This window comes from Crocodylus siamensis, chromosome 2 (assembly GCF_052110815.1).
Source record: "Crocodylus siamensis isolate JL-2025a chromosome 2, ASM5211081v1, whole genome shotgun sequence".
Taxonomy (NCBI): domain Eukaryota; kingdom Metazoa; phylum Chordata; order Crocodylia; family Crocodylidae; genus Crocodylus; species Crocodylus siamensis.
The window spans coordinates 228,889,854-228,910,240 of record NC_143396.1 but is presented as its reverse complement, the minus strand read 5'-3'; the positions used below and the strand labels follow the sequence as shown (position 1 = coordinate 228,910,240).

Sequence of the window (20,387 nt, the reverse complement as noted above, 5' to 3'; positions counted from 1 at the left end):
CTCCCCGCAACTCCAGTATCCCTGACTTCCAAAGCTGACCCACACACAAGTACCTCAGAGGCAAAAATTAACACTTGACAGTTGTAGCACAGCTTCTGATACTGCTCAAGCAGCAGACTCTCTTTTCTGGTACCCACATGTACCCAGTCTGAACGGCTTTATAGCAGTGACTGGCATGAAGAAAACTAGTGTTGGACTCCACAGCACCAGCAGCCATGGTGTTAATAGCTTACATGGCATAGACAGACTCATCCACACCATCATAAGCATCCCTAGTACTGAGACACTGCCTCATCACTGGCCAGTTTAGCCACAGAAATGGTGCCAGGAATCCTTAGCTGTTACAGGGATCAGAGAGGTGTTAAACTGACCAATTTGTTTTCACAGTCTCTTTGTATGAGCCAGGAACTAGTTGAGAAGTCTGCATTGGCTTACTCCACTGATGGAAGAGGAATGAATTCACCTTCTCAGCCTCTTCAAGGGAATGCAGTAGAACCTCAGCCAAAGGTGGTAGCAGGACATTGAGTCTTTCACCTGCTGGTTACTAACTTAAATCCCAGTTGTAGCAGTTGAAAGTTGTTCTTGACTTACACCTGTTGAGTACGCTCTCTAAGTTTTGATTTCCACAAGAGTCAATGTCATTCATAGAGGTGCTTTCTGGCTATTGTTGAGTGTTTGTGGTCTATTTATTTATGTATTTTATTTATTTATGCAGGCGAATCAATGTGGGAACTCGGTTTCAAGCAGAAATCCCATTCCTCCGAGACAGATCTTTGGCAGAAGGTGATAAACATAAGGCAGACTTGGTGTGGTGGCCTTGGGGAGATCTTGAAATCAACAAAACTAACCAAGAAAATGGTAAGGACCTGGGGAAGTTGGTAATATAGACCAAAACAAGAAATGGCAGCAGTGTTGAGGTAACTGTTTAAGTGCTGTTTAAAGGTGCTCCACACTCCTGATCAGATGTCAGGTTTTACTAATCCTTGTTGGAAAAGCCTTCTGGAAAATATCGGAGAACTAGTATTTGTAGACTTCTTAAAGGTCAGACAGGACCATTAGATCATTGCCCAAGAAAAATGAACTTTTAGCTCAATTTGCTGCATTTTCGGACAAAGAAACACCCCGGTAACTTTGAATGCCACAGTTAACCAACTCCAGAATCTTCCAGAATGTTTCAGGCATTGGTAAGCAGAACCTTACTGGTTTTGTTGAAAACTCGAAATACTGAAAGGGGAATGCATTGAGAAGACTGTTGAGGACAGCTAGCAACATCTTGCAGATCACTATCACTCAGGTCATCCCCTTCCTTATTACTTAAAAAGGCTGCCATCCTGAATGATATCTTTCCCAGACGGACAGAAAATAAATATGGATGGGAGACATGGAGCACTTAGCATGGGGAATTTTGGGGCCGCAGGTTGGTCAGGCATGCACAATACCTGAAATGGGGAGAAGGGTGGCATGGGAGAAATGGTGGGCAGGGGGAAGGGAGAGGAAGTGGTTATGTAGAACCTGTTGAAGGGGGAAGAATGGGAGACCCTGACATGGCAGAATAGGAAATACATGGATTCCTGCCTTTCTGGAGAATGGGGGACATGCATAGAGACTGTTGCATAGGAGGAGGGAGATTTTAGGGAATTCCTGAAATGGAAGCAAGTGGTTGTTTGTAAGAGTACGCTGAACTCCCAGTGCAGTGTGTTGCTCGTGACCTGTGGAAGCAATGGTTTGACCTTTTACCCTAATTTAGCATGATCATTTATATAGCATAAGCTACAGAATTTCATGCAGTTACTCTTGTGATAAGCCTGACCACTTGAGTTTCCTGAAAGTAAATTTGAGGTCATCAAGAGATGAAGAATCTACTAATCCTTGTTGTAGTTTATACCAATTTTAGAAAGGCCTGTGGCTGTGGTGCTGTGGCAGGCTTGCTGGCCTTCCTGTGCAAGGTTCTGGGTTCGAGATCTTGGTCTGCCTTAGCTGTATTCCCCCTCTTTTACTGTTAAAAACATGTGCTGTATTTTTAATTTGAATTTCCATGGCTTTAATTTCCAACTGTTGCATCACATCACTGAGATGTAGCAAAGAAGCAAAAAAGTATATGCAAAAGATGGTGACAGACGTTTTCCGTAAATATCTCTTAACCTGTGTGGAAATTGCGTTATCTTGGGGAAGGGAAGAGGAGGGAAAAAGAGTAAATATGAGGTAATAAATGCTGAAGTACCTTGCTTATGCTCTAAAGCAGTGGTGGCTGACCTTTTTGACTTGTAGGCTGGATGAGTGGGTCCCTGGTCCATCCATGGACCAGTTCCAATCTGTGGGTCTGGTGTGTGGGACTGTTAACTGCTGCTACTCCCTCACTGTCAAATTTCTGAACTGTTGAGGAGACCTATGGGTATACAAACTACATGGCTGTACAGACTGGGGATTGAGTGCTTAAAGGAGCCCTAACCTTCCTTGTTTGGGACAGGACTTCCAGTTCATGTTCATCTGTGTGTGTTCCCTTGCACTGTGCTATCAAGTGAGCATGAAACTGGACCTGATTGCTGGGCTGAGAAGAGGAATTGGGCTTGCTAAATTCTGGGTTTTTTCACTAGCTGTAGCAGCAGCTCTGGACCATCCTTTCCTGGAGGAAAGGAAAAGTTTTGTGTGCCAGTGGTCGTTCTGATTTTAATTCTGTCACCTTTGGTCCTCAGTGCAAATCTACAGGGAATGCTTCTTGTAGGGCAAAAGGGTAATCTCTTTTAGAGGTATATTCAGTAATGGCTCTCTCATGTGCCCTTTGCAACCTTCTGTTCTGTCACAACATGATCTGCGAGCACTAAACTCCCTTGGAGTGAGGTGTTTGAGTTCCAAGTTTGACCCTAGGTTATTTGTAGTTCAAGTTTAAAAGGACTAATTAGGATACAGTGGAACTGTTACCCACTTACATCTTGGGTATTAGCTGGCCAAAAATGATACTGAGATCCTCAACCAAGCTTATTGAGGAGGAAAAAACAGCAACAGCTTCTCAAATTCTTAGTTCTAATCTCCTGCTTCTTCCCTTATTTCTTTTTTTTCTTTGTCATTTACCTGGAATAGTGGAAAATCTGTTAGCTGCTGCCTGTTCAAGTATTTTTCCTGGGGCTGGTACAAATCAGGAGCTGGCACTGCACTTCTTGCATGAAACAAAGGGAAATGTTCTGGTGAGTCCTCTCCAACCTGTTTTATCAGTCTTTTTTCATTATTGTAGAAGAAATCTGAATACTGGCCTGAAAGGGCTGTTAGCTATCAGCAAGAAGCTCATTTGAGAGAAGGTAGCCTGCAAAACATCACATCTTTTTGCCATGGCATCAGAAACCTGGTGTGTGGCATATCTGGCTGCTGCTGTTCATGACAGGAGTCCTCACACAGATTGGACAAAGCAAGTCAAAGTAATGGGCATCATTTTGATTATTTCAGTCTTGAGCCTTTCCTATGCAGAGGCTGCTAATAACATCAAATTGCATCATTTTCTGTGGGGACTTTTTAAACTTTTAACCCATAGGGATCATTTAGTTGACAACTGAAATTAGTTTATTGATCTCACCTGAATTGGAAGATGGGTGTCATGGGGGGGAGTTTAATGTACTGGGAATTGGGACCTTGGGCAAGTCCCTTAACTTCTCTGTGCACATCTGTGAGATGGGCTTATTTCTCCACATTGCTGCACTGTAATGTGGTAGATGCTATGAAAGGTACCAGGTGTACGGCTACTCCTCACTTAACGTTTTAGTCACATTCCTGAAAAATACAACTTTAAGTGAAACCATGTTAAGCGAATCCAGTTCCATCACAGTAGTTACCTAGTTGCAGGTGGTCGCCAAGCAACATTATAACCCAACATTGCGTGACTTTAAATAAGTATGTTCTTCGATAGATAGGTGATGTAACAATGAAATACTAACCAGGATGATGTTAAGTGAAGAGTACCTGTAGTTTATAAAGGCCAATAACTTGGCCACCTACTTGTAACTTCAGCACAAATTATAGTTGCTGATTAAATGCAGGTCGGGTAGTTTTATACTGATTTTTACATTTCTGAATTTGAGTTTGTATGCTTATTTAGAGCTGGGTTGTTGGATGGGCACAAACAGGAACTGGTGTTACGTAGAATCATCTCTAAGCAGGATGATTCCTGTACTGTGTAGGGCTTTCTGTATATAAGAGCAATAGTCTCCCTCCCAAAAGCCTTGAGTCAGAGTAAATAAATACTATTGTGCCCAGTTTGCAGGAGGAAAGACTGAAATCTGGAGGGGTGAGGTAATTTGCCCAGGAGCTAGAGTCAGTGTAGGGTCAAGAACTTAATGATGAAGTCTTGACTCGCATTCCACCTTTCACCGTACCTTTTAAACACACTAGGGCATGCTGTGGGAGAGAGACTAGCTCCCTTTCTGTTAATCTGCCATTAATGTAGATGATATTACAATGGTTTTTCTGATGTTCTTTGTTTACATACCTATACTTTTTTTTTACATGAAACCAATTCTGCTGTTGTGCTGTCTCTTAGGCTGCTTTGGGCAAACTGTTGCTGACGGGGCCAGGGCGACCACCAGTCCATCCCTTGGCTGACTACCACTACACAGGTATTCTGAGTGGGAGCTGCTGCCTTTTTGTCTCTTTGGTAGCTGATCTGCAGTAATGGATTTCTTCCTGTCCTATGTATATAGACTTATAACAGAAGTCAGAAAATGCTTAACTTCCAGACCAGCTGATGAACTGCAGGGAACCTTCCCTTGCAATGCCATGACTTACGTGTGGTGTGTGAATTCATGCACTTGCAAATCCTAAATCCATTTATCAATAAGTCATGTGTCTCTGATCAGAGACTTCCTTTCAGGGAAAAATGGTAACTAGTCACTGAGACTAAGCTACAGAAAGATGGCAGGAGAAGCTTGTTAGATGATGGATGGAAAGTCTAATCTTGGAACTGCACGTTCCATGTCATGAATTTGGAGAAGGGAACTGAGGGAGTTCTGCTGGAAGTCTAACCTCTCACTGCCTGTGCTGCCTATGATAGGAAGCTGTAGAGTAGCGAGAACAGCAGGCTGATCACTAATTCCTCTATGAAAGCAAAACTGCAGTGTCTGATGCTGCTGTGTCAGCCCTTATATTCAGACAGTGTTGCAAGGTAGTAACTTCCATGATTGAGCTAGCCCTGCATACCTGATTGATATGAGGGCAGAAAGAAATGTAATACCTTTTCCTGCAGTTCACCAGAATAGCACCTTGGTTGATATGCATACCCCTCTTGATAGGACACTTCTATCAGGCATGCAGAGTACATTCAATTGTTGATCTATGGAGAAAAGAAAATGTGAGAGGGAAGTGGGAAATTCTGAATGGTGTGTGGCCTTACAGAGGTAAAAATAGTACTATATGGCATGTGCATTATATATTCAGCTAATTGATACATTTTAGGCTGGCTTTATGTAAAGGAAATCTAAAGAGAGATAGTGAGAGATAACTTGGAATGAAAATTTCTGTTTAAATTTCTGTTTTCTGTACCTACAGGATCAGACAAGTGGAAAGTTGCAGAGAAGAAACTTTTCAACAAAGGCATTGCAATCTATAAGAAAGACTTTTTCCTGGTCCAGAAACTTGTAAGTTACTCTGCATTTACTTGGATCAGGAACTATACTTACTTACATCTTTAGAGTATTTCACTCAGTGGGGTCATAATGGAGAGTTCTGTTTTCAGTGGGTTCTAAAAATTCACAGGACCAGACTTAGCAGTGGACAGCCAATTTAGGAGGAAGTCTCAGAGAAATTTAGGGTACTAAACATTAAACTTGTTAAAAAAATGACCCCCAGGACTTCCTGACTTGTTTTCCCATTTGTTAGTCCAGTCTCCCTCATTAGTATGTTCCAAGCTTAATTTACACAGAATATACATATATTCTGTATAAGGTGATCTTTAAAATGATATTTATTTATTTGTATGCCTGTATGTATATACAAATAAATATATGTATATAGTGTGTGTTCTGTGTAAGGTGGCAATTAAGTGAACTGGTTACAAAATTTAATATTGAGTAGAGAATGTTCCTATTGAATAAAGGGGAAAGCAGAGGCTAAATAAGAGGCTTTAAGGTAGAAAATTAATACAAGATAAAGGGTTTTAAAGAACTGTGATAATCATATTTATTCAAGACAAGGTTCCCCCCTCTCCCCCATTTAGGCAGCTGGTGGGGCAAGTTTTGGAGGAGCAGTAAGGTGCAGGAGTGAGGCCATTTGGTTCCCTACCACCTGGCACCTCTCCATCTATCTCCCTGAAGCTGCTTACCCCACTGCAGTGGGGGCGGGGGGAGGAGTGTGGGGTGTGAATTTAAGACAACCCTCCAAAAATTAGATTCTAGACATAGAAAACTTTAACAAACTTATATATTTTTTCCATGCCTAGAATCTAATTATTTGGGAGGTCATCTTAAATTTGAAGTTGTCTTGCATTCAGGTAAAAACAGTACAATAGAAAGAAATTGGAACAAATGCAATTTGCATTAATGTGTTCATGATTACTTGCTTGCTCTTAAAAACAAAAATCTTACCTTTATGTTTGTGCAATGTTTTGTTTTGTGTTGTTTTTTGTTTTGTTTTTAACATCAGATTAAAACCAAGACAGTGGCCCAATGTGTGGAGTTCTATTACACATACAAAAAACAAGTGAAAATTGGTCGGAATGGGACCTTAATCTTTGGGGACATTGATGTCACTAATGAGAAGTCTATGAAAGATGAAGCTGAAATTGATATTAAGGTAAGCACTTGACCCTTCCTGGTGTTGGCTTTGTTGCCAAAGGCTGCTTCCATGGACTGAAGCAGTTTGCTCTTCATAATTACATTTATTTTGTGTAAGTAACAAGAGGCTTAAAAATATGTGTTCTTAAGAATGGCAGAGATTCCCTAGGCCACTGTCTGATTAAAAATGCCTTGTTCTATGTCAGTCTCAACTTTCAGCAAAGGCAGTAAAAACAAATTTGATTGATGCTGTGGGCCTAGTCTTGTAATGACGAATCCTATTTCACATGATGACTTCTGCTTGCAGTGGGAAAGAAAGTCAAAGAAGACAATATTAACTGTCCCTTTAAATTTCTGTGAAGAGCTCCCATAGGTTTGCCCGTGTACTTCCTCCCAGAAGAGTTATTTTCAATGAGGACCATGGGCACATGGCGGAAGAGAATGAGGAGGAGGAGGAAGAGGAGACTGAAGAGAAAGTGGTTAAGGAGGCAGAAGAGTTGGATGACAGAAAAAGGAGTACAGCATTTCCCAAAGATGCACAAACACTACAAGCCAATGAAATGGTATGTAGTACATCAGTCCCCAACTGGCCCCATGTACAGTTCATAAAACATTGAGTAAAATGGCATTTTCGATGTATTTTTTTTTCCTCTTGGGGGATGTGCTGAAAATGGAATAGCTATGGACCTACTGGCATCCCAACAGTGTGTTACATAGTTTATTTGGAAGAGTTTTGACTGGGAAGGGGATTATAATAAGAGTAGCCAATTGTATGTGAAGAATGATGGGGGAGCGGGGAAAGGCCTGTGTCCGTCCATCCTGCGCGCCCCCTCCCTGCCCCGCTTTGGTCCGGCACCACTCCCTTCAGGTTTGCCTGGCCCATGTCCACCTGCCTTCTCTCCCTGCTCCCTTCCCTCCCTTTCAGCTGTTGGCATGGCACAGTCACAGTGCCCCTCACTCCTGCTCCCCTCCCTCACTCTCTCTGCCAGCTTTTGTCAGGATGTGGTGGGGCAGCAGTGGCATGCTCCCTACCACCATGGCAGGGCGGGGACAGAGTCCTGTGTATGGGCCCGCTCCCCCCACCCTTGCCCCTGCTGCTTTTTGGGTCCAGGACGGATTTCTGCCCCCTTCCCTTTCAGGGTTGTTGTCGGGGGGTGGCAGCGGGGTGCCGCCACGATGCCCCTCCCTCTTCCTCCCCTGCCGGCTTTTATTAAGGCCCAGCAGCTCCATATCCCACCCCCTGTTTAGCCACACCTCTGTTTCTCATCCGGACGACAGAGGAGGGAACGGGCCCACTCCCCCCCCGCCCCCGGTTACCGGTGCCTGCCCGCTCTGTCCCCTGTGTCCCCACTGTCTCCTGTCCAAATGCTCTTGGAGTACTCAGATTGGTTGTTTCAGTCAGCCAGTCGGAGTGAGAATAAAACATTACAGACAGACTAAGGCTTTTATAATATTAGAATCCTGCACAACTCCCTGTGATTTGTACTCCAATAGCAATGATGGTGGGTATGTTAGAAATCCCACAAATTCTTTCTTGTGGGCAAGATCTTGGATTAGGATAGGATAACTGAAGGTTAGACGTGCAGCCACCATCCTTTCTTCAAGGGGTTTTCATTTTCACTTTGCTTTAACAACTTTCTCTTGCTGTGAAGGTCAATGAGGTCATCAGTTTAAGCAGCCACGAGGCTAATGCACCAGGAGAAGCCAGTGGTAGAACTGGAAGAAAGCCTAAAGAAGCAACAGTTAAGTTTCGGAAGACTCTTCCCCCAGGACAGAGGAGGAGACGGAAACAGAAAATAAAGCCAGACCTCACCGCTAAAGTGCAAAATGAAGAAAGCACATTTCCATGTAAAAAATGTGGAAGGTAAGAGCAGTTGAATGGATTTGCAGTAACAGGATTGTTCTACATCACCACTGCAGCTCATTCTCAGCCTGATGTTTCCTTTGTACACTTGGTTAGGAACCGGTGGGAACAATGTTAGCATCTTAATGCCTTTGGCCCTGTGCTGCTGATGACTTGCTCCATAGGCGACTTGCAGTGGGGGCACATGTGCCCCCTGATGGGTCCATCCCTGCCGCCAGTGGCATCTGGTGGAATTCACTAGCTCTTACGCCACTGCTGGCACCTGAGGGAGATCACCAGTGGCTTCTGTGGGTGCCCCCCAGACTCAAGAGCCACCAGTCACCCATGACTCACTCTTCCAGATTAGAGCTTCAAAGCTATCTGTTCTTAATGACTTGTGGCCTTCAAGGGCTTGCCATTTTTCATTGTAGTAGGCATATGAATACCAGTGTCCTAGCCCTGGGGTGCTCAACCTCTGGCCCGTGGGCCAAATGCAGCCATTGCATCTGACTCATGGAACTCCCCATGCATCAGGAAATTTGTGGTAGGGGAGCAGTGGCCATTAATATGGCCACCCTCCCTTCCCCCAAATCCCCAAGCCCTGCGCAGTGGGCTGGGCTGCTGGTGACCCCTTCCCTTGTGCAGCTGGGCAACATCCTGCCCACTCCCCTTCTGGATCAAGGTTGGGCCATGACCCCTTCGTTCCCCTCAGGGCTGGGCTGGGGCCTGGCCTTGCCCCACCTCCTACCCTCCCATTGAAGGTGGGCCACACTTCCTTTGCTGTGGGGCTGGATTAGGGTCTGGCCATGCCCCTTCCTCTACAGCTAGGCCACATCCCCTTCTCCCTTCACAGGGATGGGCCATGCCCCTTTTCCCTGTGGGGCTGGGTTCAGACCTGGTCACACCCCCTCTCTTCCCTTTCCCATGGGGCATGGTCAAGGTCCTTTCCCTGGCACCCTCCCTCAGCCCCTTTGTATACCCACGTGGTGTCTGCTGTGACCACCCAGGGGCTGGATTGGGAACATTGGTTGAATCCAGCCTACGGATAGACTGGGTGCTGCCAGTTCAGCCCACCAGGGAAAAAGGTTGAGCGCCACTGTCCCAGCTGGATTGCAGCTCAGATAATTCTGCTGATGTAAATTTTCCCTTCAGCTTCAATTAGCTATAGTATGCTTTAGTGCTGATGTGTGCTGTTAACAGCTGCTATGTTCCATCTCAGCAGTGTTTACATTTCACTGAATGGTGGAGCGATTCCTGAATAGTTGATGAAGTGCTCTAGGAACATGTCAAATAAACAATGCCATTGAAATACCAGGCATTATCATTACTGTAGCAGCAGGTGTCAGGTAAATGATGGACAGTTGTTCTGATCAAGTTTACACCAGTCTCCTGTGCCTGTTAAATGCATTGTATTTTCCAGGAGTTTGGGCATCTGTTGCCATCAGTGTTATTCATGCCAAGAAAATTCAGTTCATTGCATAAATAATGTAATCATAAAGAATAGTGAGCTTTGTAGTACCAGCAGTTACTCCTGTATTTAAAGTGAGCAGGGTGATGAGAACTGACAGAGACTCTTCTGTATCATGGAGGAGTATTTGACATTGAGGCACTGCTACAAGGAATTACACAGCTGTATTTCTGGCCTGGATATTGGTGCAGGAGAAATAGGAGAGGATTCTGAATGGCCTTCAAGCTTCCATTTGAGTATTTGGTGACAGTGAATTAAGAATTTGAATGTGGGAAATATGGGAAGACTAGGTGGAGTAGACAAAGGAAGGCAAGGGGGGAGGAACCCAAGCCTGTTCATATCCCTACAGCTTCAGCAAAGAGGAGTGCCAGCTGTTGTTTTCTTGTTTATTAGGTGTTTGCCTTAGAGCAGCATCACTAGCCCCAGCTGGAATTGAGCCCCTGCTGTGTCATGCAGTGAACAGACATGGACCAAGAGTCAGCTGCTTGCTCAAGGTGCTTAGAATTTAAACAGATAAAGTGAAAGGTGAGGAGCCCAAGAGAAGTGAAAGGACAGGGCCAGGGTCACACAGCAGATTGGCAGCAGCCTTGGAAGAGATCATTGGACAGATCGTTGAAACAGGATTTTAGGGCACTGACCCCAGGAGTCAGGAGCCTGTCCCTTGGACTGTGCTGTGGGAGGAGTAGGAGCAAAAGTAGTGATAATTGCAGTAGATCCTTTCTAGTGGTGATGAATGGTCCTGCCCTGCTGTTTGACTCCAACCTGGAGATGCTTATAAGAGGATTGGGCAGACTGTTTGTTACATGCTTGTGTTTGTCCCTAGGGTTTTCTACAAGGTGAAGAGTCGCAGTGCCCACATGAAAAGCCATGCTGAACAGGAGAAGAAGGCAGCAGCACTCAAGCAGCAGGAGAGAGAGGCGGCAGTGGCAGCAGCGGTAGCAGCAGCCCAAAGCCAGGAACAGCAGGAGGAGAGCAGCGACAGCAGGAGCAGCAGTGGCAGCAGTAGTAGTGACAGCTCCGATGAGGACAGGAAGATTTAGCAACAGGCCAGAAGAGGAGGGAGTAGCCGAGCTGGACCCAACAGGGTAGTGCAGGTCAATACTTCATGTGTTTGCTTCCTTTGCTGCACTTTTTCCTCATTGGAACAGAGGTCTACCAGGCCTCAGTGTTGCCACTTCCTCATCCCACATGCTCCACCTCGATTTGCCTGAACAGACCGAGCCAAACCAGTGGATAATGGATCTGTGTGAACTTGGATATTCTTTTTTACAAATAAGATTTATATTTTATTTATGAAGAGACCCCGAGGTACTCGGTAGAACAGTCATCCAGAGTGGAATTCAGTTCTCCGTCAGGTCAATCAGACCTTCTCTTTGTGCTTTTGTGGATCTGTGTTGATAAGACCCTTTATTAGACCCCTATAAAGCCTTCCAGACCTGAGCAGGAAGAAGGATATTCTACTTATAGATGCACAGCATTTAGTTACTGTGATGCTGGCAGTGGATAGAGCTTGCCTTCCACAGCAAATCCTCCTTTCTGTCACTTCTCTTCCTGCCTTCTGCTAGGATTGTTCTCTACACTCTCTGCTGTCTTTGCTGAATGAGACACGACTTAGTGAAACAGGTGCAGAAAGAGAAGGCAAAGCCCTGCCCTCTCCTGGAGAGAGAGCATTTTTTATTTTTCTGTAGCAGGTGAGAGACCTGCTGGGTGTTTGTGTTTGTTTCTGTTGTTTTGGGGGTGGGGTGGGGAGGGAATCTGTGCCATAAAGAGTCCTGCAGTGGATGCGTGCTGTGGGATGAGAGCAGCAGTGCAGCTCAAAGGTCCTGCTATGTCGCATGTAGAACACAAAGCAGTTGATCTCAGCTCACTTTTTTTTTTTTTTTGAAAAATCTGGTTCCCCACACACATCAAGTTGAAAGTGGTGGGTGACCTTTTGAGCTTTAACTTGTTACAGAGGCAGCGAGGTTGTTCTAATGAGGCTTGAACCAAGATCCCAATGTTTTCATGGATGGACTTTAGTCTCCTGATGTTTCCTTAATCTCCTACCCCAGATGACCCTTTCCTTCTCCTGGTGGCCTTCCCCTGTTCTTTCGTGTGGTCTACAAATGGCCATCCCTTAGCTTATGCCCCAGGGGTAGTGAGATTCCAGATGCTTTATTTATATAAATATCCTCGAAGGGATGTTCCTTTGAAAAAGGTGTGGCAGCATGTACTGTAGGAATGGTCTTCTCTTTATTCCCGTGCAGTAGTTGGACAGCAGAGCCTGTTGGGCTCTCCTGTCATTACCCCCTCTTACGGTGAAATGTATTCTCTTTTGCAGAGCTGCAGAAGAGCCACTAGATGTGTGTAGATCCCCAATATCAAACAGAGGTCAACAAGCCTTGTGTTACAACAGGAGTTAAAGAAGGCAAAACAGGTCATTTGACATGAATGTTAATACTGCACAGCATTTCTCTAAACATTATACATATTCTACTTACCATTTTATGTCATAAAACTGTATGAACCTAGGTGTTTTCTTGGGCTGTATACACACTTGTCTTCTGGACACTGCAGAGAAATGTAATAGTTGCTTTTGTAGGGATCAAGATAGTCACATCTACCTTCACTGGAGGTGTAACTGAAGAGAAATGTCAGATAAGAGGGGGCCACTGGGGTGAGGCATCATCTGTATCACAAGAACTTGTAAATCCAGAAAGCTGTTTCTCTCTCACACCTCTAGTAGAACATCTTGTGTTTGATGTTTGTTGCATTTAATTGCTTGAGCAAAGAGGTGTGGTCAGGAACATTGCCACCTGGGTCTGATATAGCATTTTCCATCAGTCGATCTCAAAGGAGATCAGATCAGTATCACTATCCTCGTTGTTGGGAAGCCAGGATCCAGAAGTGAAGCAACTTGTGTGAGGTCACTGAGAAGGTGAATAGCGGAGCCAGGAGTAGAACCCAATCCCAGTCCAGCTTTGTATTGACGAGGCAGCACTGACCCCTTAATAGTATCATAAGTGTGGCTTTGAATTTCCAGCTTGCCAGTTCCCACAAAGTGAAAATCAGATCAAGCACCTGTGGCTCAACAGTGCCATCTGCTGGGCGGACTGACTGGCTAATGGTCCGTGCGTTCCTGAGCAGGGCTGGTTCCAGTAAAATGAGCAGGCTACTTGCTGATCCAGCTGACTTGCTGTTAAAGTTCAAGCAAGAGAATGCCTCTGTGCTTGCTCAACTACAGAGCAATGCAGGACAAACTGAAGCCTGTCAACTCCATGACCTTCTCTTGCTGTATGGCTTTGGAGCTTCCTATACACTGAAATTTGGGCCTGACTTGCATCTGCATTATTTCACAGCCTATTTATAGTTTCATAGTTTGTAGGGTCAGAAGGGACCTGAGCAGATCATCAAGCCCGACCCCCTGCCATGGCAGGAAAGAGTACTGGGGTCAAACGACCCCAGCAAAGTGTTCGTCTAGCCTCTGCTTAAAGACCCCCAGGGTAGGAACTAGCACCACTTTGCATGGAAGTTGGTTCCAGATCCTAGCCGCCCCGACTGTGAAGTAGCACCTCCTGATTCTAGCCTGAATCTACCCTCTGCCAGCTTGTGACCATTATTCCTAGTCACTCCTGGTAGTGCTTGGGGGAACAGGGACTCCCCCAGTGCCTGCTGTTTCCCCCTGACTAGTTTGTAACAGGCCACTGGATCCCCCCTCAGCCTTTTCTTGTGGAGACTGAACAGGTTCAGGTCCCATAGCCTCGCCTTGTAGGGCCTGCCCTGCTGCCCGCTGATCTTGCGAGTGGCCTCCTCTGGACCCTCTTCATGTCCACATCCCTCCTGACATGCAGCGCCCAGAACTGGACACAGTACTCCAGCTGCGGCCTGACCGGTGCCGCATAGAGGGGGAGGATCACCTCCTTGGACCTGCTCAAGATGCATCTGTGGATGCATGACAAGGTGCGGTTGGCCTTCCTGCCTGCCTCCCCACACTGCTAGCCCATGTCCATCTTGGCATCAATAATGACTCCAAGATCCTTTTCTGCCTCTGCACTGATGAGAAGGGAGTTTCCCAGCTTGTAGGTATGGTGCTGGTGGTTCCTCCCCAGGTGCATCACCTTGCACTTGTCAGTGCTGAAACCCATCCTGTTCTCATCTGCCCACCCCCGTTACCTGTCTAGGTCCGATATTTGTAGCCTATTCCTCCCTTCTAGTGTGCCCACTTCTCCCCACATTCTAGTGTTGTCTGCAAATTTGAACAGGGTGCTTTTTACTCCCTCGTCCAAGTCACTGACAAAGATGTTGAACAGTGCGGGCCTGAGGACCGAGCCCTGGGGGACCCCACTGCCTACGTTCCTCCAGGTCGAAAGTGACCTGTCCACCACCACTCTCTGGGTGTGGTCCTCCAGCCAACTAGTGACCCATTTGACTGTGTAGGTGTCGACACCACAGTCCCCTAGTTTTTTTAATGAGAACGGGGTGAGAGACAGTGTCGAAGGCCTTCCTAAAGTCCAGAAAGACTACGTCCACTGCTACACTTGTGTCTAAGGATTTGGTGACCTGGTCATAGAAGCCCACCAGGTTGGTCTGACAGAATCATGGGCCGTATATTTGATTAACCTACAGTTCAAGTTGTGCAGCTTTGTTCACCTTCTTAGTAATAGAAAAAATAACTTCTTTTAAGTAAGAATAAACATGGTTAATAGGGAGCTGTTTTCTTTTTAAATATTAGCTTTTACTACTGAAAAAATGCCCCTTTACCTTTTGTAACGCAATGTTTTCCTTATGTACCAAGCCTCAGCTTGTACCAGGGATCAAAAGACCACATTCCAGCCTAGACTCCATCTTCCCCTGTACAGTCACATACAACTTGGTCCATTGTAGGATTTGGATGACTGTTCCTTTGTCCCTCTGTGAGCCCAGCCTTGTCTGGAATGAGGGCAGATGGCAAATCCTGTGCTGCTGAAATCCATTTAAAAACTGGAGAGAATCGAAAGCAAATATTTATTTAAAAAAGAAAAAAACTCTAGCAAACCAATCTTCCCATTAAGAGTTTAAATTTTATTAATAAGTCTTTCTTTTGGAAACTGGAGATGGCACATGCTTCATGCTGTTCTAGCCCTGGTGAGGAAGCAGCTGTCTATTGCATTTCAGTCTAAATAACTTCACTTCTGAATTCTTCCCACTTGCATTGGATCCATTTTGAGTGTTGTGCTTAATAGTGTTGTAGCCTTTTATTGGATCTTATCCTTTAGTATGGCAGCTGCTTCTGGGAATTTGGAAAGTCCTTTCTGCCTATCAGGTTCTGGGAATAGTGGAGTAGTGTAATAAATTAAAAAGCAAGTAGGGCATTTTGTGCATTTAGAAAATAATTTTAAAAATACTGCAGAACACACTGCACTTTCCTACTGAATGCCTTTGCCTGGATTAGTGTGTCCACAGAAATGGACATATTAAATCAGGCAAGGTTTTTTTCTTTTAGTTTAAAAAAAAAAAAAAAAAAGTAGTTCACCCCTTACACTGAAAAGTGGGCATAGATCCTGGATGAAGCCATGATTCCAGACTGGGAGAGTTATTGCTCTTCTGTTACATACCTATTCACCCTGTTGGAACAGAAGATTAGTGCCAAAGAGTAAAAGGCAAAGAAATGTTTTATGTATTGTTTTCCATTAGTATTTTACAGTGCCCCCAAAGGCTACTCCGTTTGGCTGTAGCCTTGAAGAGGTTATAAGCTAGGGTGACATGCCATTGCAAATGTTGGTAAGCAATTGACAGGCTGTAGAGTGAGAAAATACAGGAGCCCAGCAACAGGATTGTATAGCAACTGTTGATCCTTCTGGATCATGGTGTATGCGTGAGAGGTCACCCAGACCTTCAATGTATATGCCTCGGCAAGAATCTTGGAGGAGTGGAGGCTGCCTCGACCTTCCATCCCTCCTTTAGGCCACTGAGACAAAATCCAAAGGCCAGACTGAGTCCAAACATTTAGTGCCTCCATGGCTGTATTTGTATAAGCATTCAGGAATCAAACCCACATCTCCTGTGTGGCACACAAGGATTCTACCACTGAACCCCAGGGGACTCCAGCAACAGGATTATATGATTGCTATAATTATTAACTTAGTCTTCCTTAAGATACTCTATTAGTATCTGTGTTAGTGCAAGAACTCTTGCACTGTTACTTATGTTTAGAAGCCAATTTTTTTCTCCCAGGGCATGTATATATGCGTGTGCACACGCATTCAAATCATGATCTATAGAAAAAAAAATTAAAACCCTACAAAATTGGTGTACTTATTAGATACTGATGAGTCGAGTGTTAGTTGGCTAGCTGATTGCTGTTCAAGCATGCAGATCCCTTCTTCCCCACCCTCCACCCCCATCACAGCTGACATTCTGTTCTAATTCAGTGTCAGTGGAGGAATGGGAGGGGTTTTGCCTTGAAGGGGATGTTAACCATAGAGAGTGCAGGGTTAGCCCCGGCTGTATTATGCTTTTTCATTCCAGGAATTCTCAATAGCTAGCGTCACATTTTGAACCTAAAGCGGTCTTGAAGCCTCATGGATAACCTCTTTCTGGAGTGGGTATAAAAGTAAAACATTTTGGTATGCTTCTTCCTGTCCTTAAAATATTTGCTGCCAAAAAACATACAGTAGAGGACTGGAAGATACTTCCAGGGTAAATTCTGAGATCCACAGGGTCTTGAAAGCACCACCCTACACACAAGATCTTACTAGAATTTCTCTGCTTATCCCAAATGGGGTTTGACCACAGCTCTTGGGAAGAGAAGTAACCATCTGACCTCTTGCTTTGCTGGAGCGTGGGATGTGTACTCTGGAGTAAGCTACGTTCCAGCTCACTTTGGAAAATGTGCTCCTTCTGCAACTGTTGTTCTGCTTTGGCTTATTGGATTGCCCATGTGTAATTTTTAGTGTTTCCAGGCATTGCATTTGAACTCCACTCAGTAAAATAAATTTGTCTTAATTTATAATATATTTCCCAAATAAGTTCAGTTTGGACAAGATCTCTCCTCTGTAATGAGAACCTTATTCTGTGGGAGCAAATGAAGTTTAACTAAAACGTTCTCGCTACAAGGGTGGCTAAGCACTGAAACATTATGTGGAGAGACTGTGGAGTCTCCATCACGTGCAAGTTTAAGAGGAGGTTAGGTGAGCACTTGCATGAAATGGTTTAGACAGGAATGATCCTGTCTTGAGTAGGGTGTTGGACCAGCTGATCTCTTGGGGTACCTTCCAGCCCTGTTTTACTATGATTCTGTTGTTATGCTGCTCATGTCAATATGTTAATAGATAATATAACTAGCTTTTTCACAACTGGCGATCGGGCTTAAAATGAGAATATAAACCTAGTTGCCATTTGGCCACATTTATTAAACTGTTGCCCATTTGAATCTTATTAGGCCCCAAATGAACTGACAATGGGGCTCTCCTAATGTGTAGTATTCTTGGTTTTTGCTGGTGCTCTTTCACTTTTATGAGCCTTCACTATTAAACCTGCTGCCTGGTATGATTATGTATAGAGAGCATTTCTGTTATATAGCACAGTGTATATAGGTTGGTATATACAGTATGTTGTTTTGTATAAGCAGAGTAATGCAAATCTACTGTAGCTACTGGTATGTTGCAATTTATCTGGAAATATTTGTTTGACATTTGTGTTTCTTCAACACAGATTTCATTTTGTGGGTAGCTGGGCTGATCAGGTGTTAATTGATCAGAGAGTACTCAGCCCTATGCAAATCATTCAAATCTACCAACATGCAACAAAATAAAAGCAAATAAAGTGTACAGTGGCATGTAGCATTCTGAGCGACTATGTAGGAGCAATTTTATTCACCTGCTTGGTATTTTTATAGCTAGAGAGTTGGGAATAAAGCCATTTGACAGCAGGTAAAGGGCAGCTGAAATCTGAACCAAAACTGTACTAAAGATATGTATTCATCCCAAAAATTAATAGCATAATGTGAAATGTAGATTAGCTCATTTTATTTGTGGATTACCTTTTCATCCCATTTCCTGTAACTACAGCACACTAAGTTTAAGATGACTGGCACACACAAGCGTTTCCTAAGCCGCACAGAATGCACCTTCTCTCCGCCTCCCCCTCCCCCCCCCCCCCCTTTTTTTTTTTTTTTACCAGCATCTTGGCAAGTGTCTATGGCCCGACACTTCCAGTCTGTTTAGTCAGTGGTCTAGAAAGTCACGCTGTAAATGTCTTCTGGTTTTTTAAACTTGTCTGTGTATCTACATAAATATCTTTCACCTTTCACCATTTACTTACCAGCAGACTTTGATATTATGACAACTGATTTTAGTCCATTGATAGCATCTCGCAAGCAGAGATTCATGGTGTACTGCTCTCACAATTGATTTATATATGCCTTGACATTTTCGTATGTACTTTCCTTACCGTGTTTATCCATGCAAACTTTCTTGCATTATCTTTCAGTGTATGCTTTTTGAAGCTTATTGTTTCAGAGAGATGGAGAAGTGGTGTCTATACTGTAGGTTTGATCCTGTGTGGATGGATTTCTTTGCAAATTGTCCATGTGGGGTTGAGCTGCTTCATTCACCCACATTCTCTCCTGTGTCAGATGTTGAACACACAGTCCTAGTCCCCAGCTGTCTAAATGTTTTTCTTTCTGGAACAGGAATTCTCTTGGCAACTGAGCCTGGAAACTCCTCACTCCTTAAGTTTTAGAAGGAGACATATATTTTTATAGTTGTTAATTGTATATTTAAAGAAACCATCTTTCCTGCAGCTTCTCCAAGTTTATTTTCCCCTTGTAGCTCAGATTTGATACAAAAAGATTTTTCCATGTTTATTTACCTTTTTGGTTCGGTTTTTAAATGTTTAATCTTAAAGCTTTGGTGTACTGTACAGGGACGGTCTGTCTTTGTAATTACTGTATAAATGCTTTATTATAAAAAGTATATTACTTTTATTTTAACAAATGAGCAGACACTGTCTTTTATGTGTTTGCTGCCTTGGGCACCTTTTACAAAGACTGTTACATATAAAATTGTGTGTGTGCGGGGGGTGTACATATATATACATAAAAAAATTTGCCTTTTTTTGCTGTACAGTTGTGATAGACCAGACTGATTTTATTTTTTTGTGTGCTTTTTTACAAAATATTAATACACTAAAGGAAATCTTGCTGATGTGATTGTAATGTACCCATGTAACTTATTTACTTAATGTCCCTCTGTATCTTTTTAAACCTTTTATTAAATAAGGTTTAAAAATGAGTTTTCTTAGCTGCAGGTTCTGTCATCTGTGTGTGTTAAGGGAGCGTGGGTAGAGGGCTTTCTCAGCTTTTTATTGTGCCTTTGCTTTTTCATCTTTGAATGCGATTCCTGGAACACTGAGGCAGCAGTTTGCGTTTATGTTACCGGTCCACTTAGTGGTGTTCGATCCCTGAGCCAGAATGCAGACTAGCTTCTGTAGTTTTCAGTCTCCTCAGGGACTTCTCAAAGATTTTGTCTCAGTTTCTCTCTCTTCTTGTTTTCCAGCACCATCTTCAGCATATCCAGGAAAGCAGTTCATAGCGAGATCTCCATTTTATAATGATGCTGCTTACACAGGCAAAGTTGCTATACAGTTAGTTGGAGTTCTTTTTGCTACGCCAGAAAGAGCACACAGTCCGCAGGGCAGAGAAGGCCAGTCTCGCATTCAGATTTTTCTCTATCTTTTCAACACTGCGTTGCTGCTAGGACCATTTTGCTCTGCATTAGAGATAACTGTTCTAAAAAACATGAAAGTCTAAAAGAATCTAAGATGTTAGTTTCAGTATGCAAACTCTCTTGGATGCTTTGGTTCTTGAATCTTCAGAATAAAGAAATGAATAACTGCAAACTATATCTTGCTCCTCATTTTGTCCTAACACTAATTGGAATGTACTGACGAGCCAGGAATAGATACAAATGTAGCCAAAATGGCTCCAACCACCTTTAATGTTGGATGAAGCGGGGTTGAGGTTGGAGCAGTTTTGCCATGTTTGTATCATTCCCAGCTTGTGGGCACACAGCAATTGGAACATACCAGCTACTGCCCTTTTGAAACATCCCTGTTTGGAAATGGCTCCAAGTGTATGTGTCCATGCCCCCTGAAATGAACCAAAGCTCTTGCATCTGAAAACAACATTTTTAAAACATTTTTTGTGATGTTGATCTTGTTTATTTGATTCAGCACAGCTTTGTCTGAAACCATCTTCATATTCTCTGTAGTCTCTCCAAAATATTAAATTGCTTTTTTGTGCTTCAAAACAAAGTTAACTTCTAGTCAGTTGGTTAGCTCTTTTTATAAGATTCTCACCATGATT

The 20,387-nt window shown here is 43.8% G+C and overlaps 1 protein-coding gene across 5 annotated transcripts in view; it reads left to right on the top strand.

Annotated features, from left to right (window-relative positions):
- The window catches only part of MIDEAS (mitotic deacetylase associated SANT domain protein), a 155,727-nt gene extending 137,565 nt beyond the window's left edge, over nt 1-18,162 (top strand). For 4 of the 5 annotated variants that reach the window (XM_090033309.1, XM_090033308.1, XM_090033310.1 and 1 more), the window contains 9 exons: nt 716-858; nt 3,079-3,182; nt 4,526-4,601; nt 5,530-5,618; nt 6,622-6,771; nt 7,115-7,315; nt 8,405-8,616; nt 10,887-11,754; nt 12,384-18,162. In XM_090033309.1, coding sequence (XP_089889435.1) covers nt 716-858; nt 3,079-3,182; nt 4,526-4,601; nt 5,530-5,618; nt 6,622-6,771; nt 7,115-7,315; nt 8,405-8,616; nt 10,887-11,103 — 1,192 coding nt within the window. In that variant the 3' untranslated portion in view covers nt 11,104-11,754; nt 12,384-18,162. The remainder of the gene's footprint in view (nt 1-715; nt 859-3,078; nt 3,183-4,525; nt 4,602-5,529; nt 5,619-6,621; nt 6,772-7,114; nt 7,316-8,404; nt 8,617-10,886; nt 11,755-12,383) is intronic. The other variant, XM_090033313.1, reaches the window with a different exon arrangement.
- Nucleotides 18,163-20,387: the final 2,225 nt, after the last annotated feature.